This window comes from Procambarus clarkii, chromosome 3 (assembly GCF_040958095.1).
Source record: "Procambarus clarkii isolate CNS0578487 chromosome 3, FALCON_Pclarkii_2.0, whole genome shotgun sequence".
In the NCBI taxonomy this organism is placed as follows: domain Eukaryota; kingdom Metazoa; phylum Arthropoda; class Malacostraca; order Decapoda; family Cambaridae; genus Procambarus; species Procambarus clarkii.
In genome coordinates, this window is record NC_091152.1 from 15575114 (window position 1) to 15583395 (window position 8282).

At 48.2% G+C, this 8282-nt stretch overlaps 1 protein-coding gene across 1 annotated transcript; it reads left to right on the forward strand.

Annotated features, from left to right (window-relative positions):
- Nucleotides 1-2261: 2261 nt before the first annotated feature.
- Nucleotides 2262-5655, forward strand: LOC138368478 (uncharacterized). The gene is made up of 2 exons (XM_069331000.1): nt 2262-2973; nt 5492-5655. Exons 1-2 carry the CDS (start codon nt 2262-2264, stop codon nt 5653-5655), a joined length of 876 nt encoding a protein of 291 aa, XP_069187101.1.
- Nucleotides 5656-8282: the final 2627 nt, after the last annotated feature.

Consider the following 8282-nt stretch of genomic DNA (forward strand, 5'->3'; position numbering starts at 1 on the left):
CTCAGCTTCATCACACAACACAGCTTCATCACACAACTCAGCTTCATCACACAACTCAGCTTCATCACACAACTCAGCTTCATCACACAACACAGCTTCATCACACAACTCAGCTTCATCACACAACACAGCTTCATCACACAACACAGCTTCATCACACAACACAACTTCATCACACAACACAACTTCATCACACAACACAACTTCATCACACAACTCAGCTTCATCACACAACTCAGCTTCATCACACAACTCAGCTTCATCACACAACTCAGCTTCATCACACAACACAACTTCATCACACAACACAACTTCATCACACAACTCAGCTTCATCACACAACTCAGCTTCATCACACAACTCAGCTTCATCACACAACTCAGCTTCATCACACAACACAGCTTCATCACACAACACAGCTTCATCACACAACTCAGCTTCATCACACAACACAACTTCATCACACAACTCAGCTTCATCACACAACTCAGCTTCATCACACAACTCAGCTTCATCACACAACTCAGCTTCATCACACAACTCAGCTTCATCACACAACACAACTTCATCACACAACTCAGCTTCATCACACAACACAACTTCATCACACAACACAGCTTCATCACACAACTCAGCTTCATCACACAACTCAGCTTCATCACACAACTCAGCTTCATCACACAACACAACTTCATCACACAACTCAGCTTCATCACACAACACAGCTTCATCACACAACTCAGCTTCATCACACAACACAACTTCATCACACAACACAACTTCATCACACAACTCAGCTTCATCACACAACACAGCTTCATCACACAACACAGCTTCATCACACAACTCAGCTTCATCACACAACACAGCTTCATCACACAACACAACTTCATCACACAACTCAGCTTCATCACACAACACAACTTCATCACACAACACAGCTTCATCACACAACTCAGCTTCATCACACAACACAGCTTCATCACACAACACAGCTTCATCACACAACTCAGCTTCATCACACAACACAACTTCATCACACAACTCAGCTTCATCACACAACTCAGCTTCATCACACAACACAGCTTCATCACACAACACAGCTTCATCACACAACTCAGCTTCATCACACAACACAGCTTCATCACACAACTCAGCTTCATCACACAACTCAGCTTCATCACACAACTCAGCTTCATCACACAACACAGCTTCATCACACAACACAGCTTCATCACACAACACAGCTTCATCACACAACTCAGCTTCATCACACAACACAACTTCACACAACACAGCTTCATCACACAACACAGCTTCATCACACAACTCAGCTTCATCACACAACACAGCTTCATCACACAACACAGCTTCATCACACAACACAGCTTCATCACACAACTCAGCTTCATCACACAACTCAGCTTCATCACACAACACAACTTCATCACACAACACTTCGCACTGCTAATACCAACCACGAGATAGTTAAATGGAAGAAGAAATATGCGAACACTTATCAGAGCATTGTTACGCAACACAAATAAACATTGACAAACATGCAATTAATGATGGAAAATCCGAGGACCATTCTTAGGTCATTATTTCTTGAAGCCGTAGGCCTAGTTGTCTTGAGCAACTTGAGCAGAGACATGAGCAGGATAAGTGGGCAACTGAGCGCCAGCCTTCCACCAGATATTAATCTAGGAAAGTGGCCATGAGTTATGAGCTTGGGAGTACGCAAGTAAGACGACGGGAAATGAGGCCAAGAAGACGATCTCTTCTCTTATGTTTTCGGACAATAACTCTTGTTTATCCAGCTCTCTCCCTCTTACAGCCTAGGATAATGAGCATGTTATCCAACGCCTTCCGTTCAATATCCTAGGAGAAAAGTCTTTAGCTAGCATCTACTCATTTTCTCCTATAACCTGTCGTTACACAGACATGCTTGGCTAATAAAACTCTTTGCAGTCATCTGTCCATGCAGTTATCTTGTCCTCCAAGATAACGACCAATGTTTGTGCTTCGTTTATTACATTATATTCAAGAACCTCCCAGAATATAAACATTTTCCTTTATCTCAAAAATAACTTCCCCTGAAAACTTTGTCGAGCCTCAAGGTAATTCCATGTACATCCCTGGCCATAATGATAACCTGGGATAGCGTCCCTCTTTGTTTAGGGGCCGGGATAACGACCCAAGTTGATCCAGCTCCGGGCCCTGACTGGCAGCCACTGGAGACATCATCAGACACACTCATTATGTTCACCGCTGCCCCGAGATGCTGCCACTGGCGACCTGAGACCACTGTCTCCACCAGTTACGACGCCTCCGTCTCCAGTACCCACTCCTCCAGCCCCTGCCACCCACACCTCCAGCCCCCGCCACCCACACCTCCAGCCCCCGCCACCCACACCTTCCAGCCCCCGCCACCCACACCTTCCAGCCCCCGCCACCCACACCTCCAGCCCCCGCATCTTCCAGCCCCCGCCACCCACACCTCCAGCCCCCGCATCTTCCAGCCCCCGCCACCCACACCTCCAGCCCCCGCCACCCACACCTCCAGCCCCCGCATCTTCCAGCCCCCGCCACCCACACCTCCAGCCCCCGGCACCCACACCTCCAGCCCCCGCATCTTCCAGCCCCCGCCACCCACACCTCCAGCCCCCCGCATCTTCCAGCCCCCGCCACCCACACCTCCAGCCCCCGGCACCCACACCTCCAGCCCCCGCCACCCACACCTCCAGCCCCCGCCACCCACATCTCCAGCCTCCGCCACCCACACCACCAACCCCCGCCACCCACACCTCCAGCCCCCGGCACCCAAACATTCCAGTACCAGCAACCCAAACATTCCAGCCCCCGGCACCCAAACATTCCAGTACCAGCAACCCAAACATTCCAGCCCCCGGCACCCAAACATTCCAGTACCAGCAACCCAAACATTCCAGCCCCCGGCACCCAAACATTCCAGTACCAGCAACCCAAACATTCCAGCCCCCGGCACCCAAACATTCCAGTACCAGCAACCCAAACATTCCTGCATGTACAATAAGCTTTATTTTCAGATATTCACTTATCACTGGCCACTCAAACATGTCACTAATATCAACTTGTTGTACATTATGGAATAAAACAAGTAGTCACCAGCGGGAGAGAGCCTCCGCTGAATACTTGGAATTATGAAGGAATTACTGTCACAGAGAGATGGGTGACTGACAAGCATTTTAAATCCTGTTGAAATCAAATCTGTGTTACATGAGCTGTGAGTTCCGCGTGACTTTTATCCATAATAACCCCAAATTCTGTTGATGTAAACTGCTGACGGTGAGCACAATTCTGTAACTTCAAGGTATAACTATATTAGTTATCTTCTCGTCATCATAATATAACGATGTATGTTTTGTCCAGACCATCCTCCTAAAATATAGCAACTAGGAGTAAATAACTTGTATGGTAACTATGTTGTCGAAAGTGCCCAAATATATATCTTGAGGTTATCTTGAGATGATTTCGGGGCTTTAGTGTCCCTTCGGCCCGGTCCTCGACCAGGCCTCCACCCCCAGGAAGCAGCCCGTGACAGCTGACTAACACCCAGGTACCTATTTTACTGCTAGGTAACAGGGGCATAGGGTGAAAGAAACTCTTCCCATTGTTTCTCGCAGGCGCCCGGGATCGAACCCGGGACCACAGGATCACAAGTCCAGTGTGCTGTCTGCTCGGCTGACCGGCTCCTTAGACTGGTACGTTGGACCAATAGTTACTCTTGAGTACTATCATTTCAGGAGGATGGGCTGGTTTTGTCTATATCTGCAACCCATCCTCCTGTTTACATAGTAGTTTGTGTAACCATGTGCACCATAGTACAAAGATTGACGTACTAAGCAATTAGATAGTAGAACTGCGTACTATTCACTTTATAAAATTCGAAGAAATGAAGGTAAGGACACGCACTCGTCCTAAGTACCCGCATCTTGTGTGTTAATTACCCGCACCATCCGTTCTGACCACCAGCATATTTTGTCTTTACTACCCGCATATTCCGAGCTACTCACACTCTCTCAAGTCCATCACTGAACCAACACTTGGGCTTAGCTTAAGTCCCTTCACCGCCCACCTCGGGTGGCGCCGTGTCTGGGGGCATCGCCCTCAATACCGTCACCACGCCAGCAGGGTCCAGGGGCCCGATTCACGAAAGCACTTACGCAAACACGTACGAACCTGTACATCTTTCTCAATCTTTGGCGGCTTTGTTTCCAATTATTAAACAGTTAATGAGCTCCGAAGCACCAGGAGGCTGTTTATAACAATAACAACAGTTGATTGGGAAGTTTTCATGCTTGTAAACTGTTTAATAAATGTAACCAAAGCCGTCAAAGATTGAGGAAAGATGTACACGTTCGTAAGTGTTTGCGTAAGTGCTTTCGAGAATCTGGCCACCAGGCAGCCTGCCTTACCCACCACGCCACGGGGTTGGGTGTGGTGGGTGGGTAGGGGTGGAGAGAGAACAGGGTGAGGGACAGTCTGGCGTTAAACGGTAAGCTAAGAATTGGGTGGGGGTGGTGGAGGAGGGACACTTGTGGGGGTGGGGGTGGTGGAGGGGGGACACGAATGGGGGAGTGGGGGAGGAGGGACACGGGTGAGAGAGAGCCTGGCGCTAAGTGCCAATGTGCGAGACAAAAATATCACATTGACAATATGCATGTCCCAATATCGGACATGTGTTGCTTCCCTCAGCTCGCACCTGATTGGAGGCTCAGTCATCCTCTGGCGAGTGTTACCATCGCAGCCAGGAGCCACCCACCACACGCAGCCAGGAGCCACCCACCACACGCAGCCAGGAGCCACCCACCACACGCAGCCAGGAGCCACCCACCACACGCAGCCAGGAGCCACCCACCACATCCTCCTGGTAACCGCTGCACTCATAACATCCTTACCCGACGCATTTGTTCCAGTTGGGATCGCTGCCCCTCACACCACCTGAGCCGTCACTGATGCGCACTCGCTCGTGCGGCCCCCAGCATGCTCAAGTGATTTGATGAAATATCTGCGTCCAAAATAGTCACGAGCACTGTAAACATTGGGGGTTAAGACTCAGACGACTTTCTAATACTTTTGTAGTCTGTGGCTGAGTGGTTATGGTACTGGACATGCCAAGGGGCCTGGAAACCCTGGCTGACCGAGTTCGAATCCTTCAGGAATCAAGAGTTTCGTGATATAAAGAGTTTTAAGGAGAGATGGTTGATATAACACGTATTGGCCTGGACAGGAAAATATACAAATCCCTCTTAAATCAAACTATGGAGACATCACTATTATAAGAGTTAAGGAACTAAATCGGCACCGCGAAAAATATATCAAATACGGGATGAAAACTAGACCATTGATATACCGGAATGGATTCTCCAAGATGGTACAAGGACAAGGGGAAAACCTGCACCTAAGTGGGTATGTGCACTTTGTACATACCCAGACACCAAGTGAGCAGGTAAGGCTCAAAACGACGATGACAAAGACATAAGCCACGACGACGACGACGACGACCCCCACCACCACGACGACGACGACGACGACGGCGACGACGACAACGACGACGACCACCACCACCACCACCACCACGACGACAACGACGACGACCACCACGACGACTAGAGTCACCAGTTGCGCTAACATCTCTACAGCATTTGTGTTAAAGATTAATTTAGAAAATATGGTTTAAAAAAGAACGGAGTTAAAGGCTGCGGCCAATATAATGAACAAAGACTTGGAATATATATAAATGTTTTCAGCTTGATCCCCAAGATCTATACAGGGTAACAAAGATGTTCACTTTACATCAACCAGAGACCCACGAGGAGTTCAATTTACAATGTTCACACACCATTGTAGAGGAGACGTGTTTCCTATTTATACAAGATGCAAAATAATTGCCATATGTGTTAAATGTGTTAAGTTAACGTTAGCTTACATTATTCTTCACAAGAAATTTACAATTTCTTCGTTAAAACTCCAGCTCTTGAGTGGAAAATTTACACGGTGGGAAAATATGCAGCCACTATTTTTTTAACCGTTTGTTTTGTGTAAGCTTTCGCACATTTAACCATGGCGGAGGAAGTCTTGAGAAAGGGGAGTGGGAAAGACTGGTGCAGGTTCAGGTGACAGTGGCTGATAGCTTCAATTCCAGGCGTTATGAGGTTTTAGAAGCCGGTAAAAAGATTCAATTTAACACTAAGACTAAAAGGATTCGGGTAGTCCCAGAGCGGGTGTGGAGGAGAGCCTGGTTATGGCGCTGCCACGGTACGAGGTCGTTTAGTCTCCCGGGACGCTGCTAATTCTCCAGTTTGTGTTAGTAACTTAAGAAAACTCTCCTTCCCCTTCTGATCCTTGGCGCTCAAGGTGCCACTATACACACAACCAACACAACACTTGTAACCCCAATTAGACTGTTTTACAGGAACTTCTTTTCGACGACTCATAAAACGGAGGAAAGGGTCCTGAAAGATATTGTTGATAGGAACGTTGTCCCTACAGACAAAAATCAGAAAATACAATTGATAATTTATTATAAAACCAAAGAATCGGCCAATCTACTTATAAAAAAACTCCCCACACCAAGCATAACGCTTTGAAGGAGACCAACGTCGTCTATGCCTTTAAATGCCCACTTGGGGACTGTAAGCCCCAAAGAACTCAGTATATAGGCAAGACAACAACGTCTCTTTCTAGGCGACTAACAATGCATAAGCAACAAGGAGCCATCAAATAACACATAATCACTTCTCACAACCAGACCATCACCAGAGAAATCTTAACAAACAACACAGAAATATTGAGAAGATTCGTGTTTGAATTATTAATCTTACCTTTTCGGTCATATTCAACAATATATATATATATATTATATATATATATATATATATATATATATATATATACCTGGTTGATGGGGGTACTGGGAGTTCTTCTACTCCTGACTTTTTTTTTTTTTGAGATATATACAAGAGTTGTTTCATTCTTGTACTTGTGAGAGTTTGGTCCAGCAGGCTGTTGCTTGGAGCGGCCCGCAGGCCCACATACCCACCACAGCCCGGTTGATCCGGCACTCCTTGGAGGAAACAATCTAGTTTCCTCTTGAAGATGTCCACGGTTATTCCGACAATATTTCTTATGCTTGCTGGGAGGGTGTTGAACAACCGTGGACCTCTGATGTTTATACAGTGTTCTCTGATTGTGCCTATAGCACCCCTGCTCTTCACTCTTCATATATATATACATATGTATGTATAACATACACATATACTTACAGTCACATGTATGAATGTGTGTATGTTATAAGACTGCCTTCAACACACAAAGTACCAGCCACTTCTCACACTTCACCATAGTCTATTATCATCATCATCATCATCATCATTATCATCATCATCATCATCATTATTATCATCATCATCATTGTTTAAAGACCGCAGACAGTGAAGACATTTGAGCCGTGTTGGCAGGCGGGGACCAAGTGATACGTCACACTCCAGTGTCCACATTCACAACTTTTCAAGAAAGACCCATTTTTTCTTCTTTCCTTCACAAGGCGTTAAGCTTCGCCTGATACAAGGGACAAGTGTAATATTCCTCTCTCAATCCCACCCCTCCCTTCCCCCCTACCACCGACTCTTCCACCCCCACACCCCCCTACCACCGACTCTTCCACCCCCACACCCCCTACCACCGACTCTTCCACCCCCCCCACACCCCCTACCACCGACTCTTCCACCCCCACACCCCCTACCACCAACTCTTCCACCCAACACCCCCCTACCACCGACTCTTCCACCCCCACACCCCCCTTACCACCGACTCTTCCACCTCCACACCCCCTACCACCGACTCTTCCACCTCCACACCCCCTACCACCGACTCTTCCACCTCCACACCCCCCTACCACCGACTCTTCCCACCCCCACACCCCCTACCACGACTCTTCCACCTCCACACCCCCTACCACCGACTCTTCCACCCCCACACCCCTACCACCGACTCTTAGACCCCCTACCACCGACTCTTCCCCCCACACCCCCTACCACCGACTCTTCCACCCCCACACCCCTACCACCGACTCTTCCACCCCCCACACCCCCTACACCGACTCTTAGACCCCTACCGCCGCTCTTCCACCCCCCACACCCCCTACCACCGACTCTTAGACCCCCTACCGCCGACTCTTCCACCCCCACACCCCCTACCGCCGACACCTCCCTCCCCACGACCTCTCCGGAACACTTCCC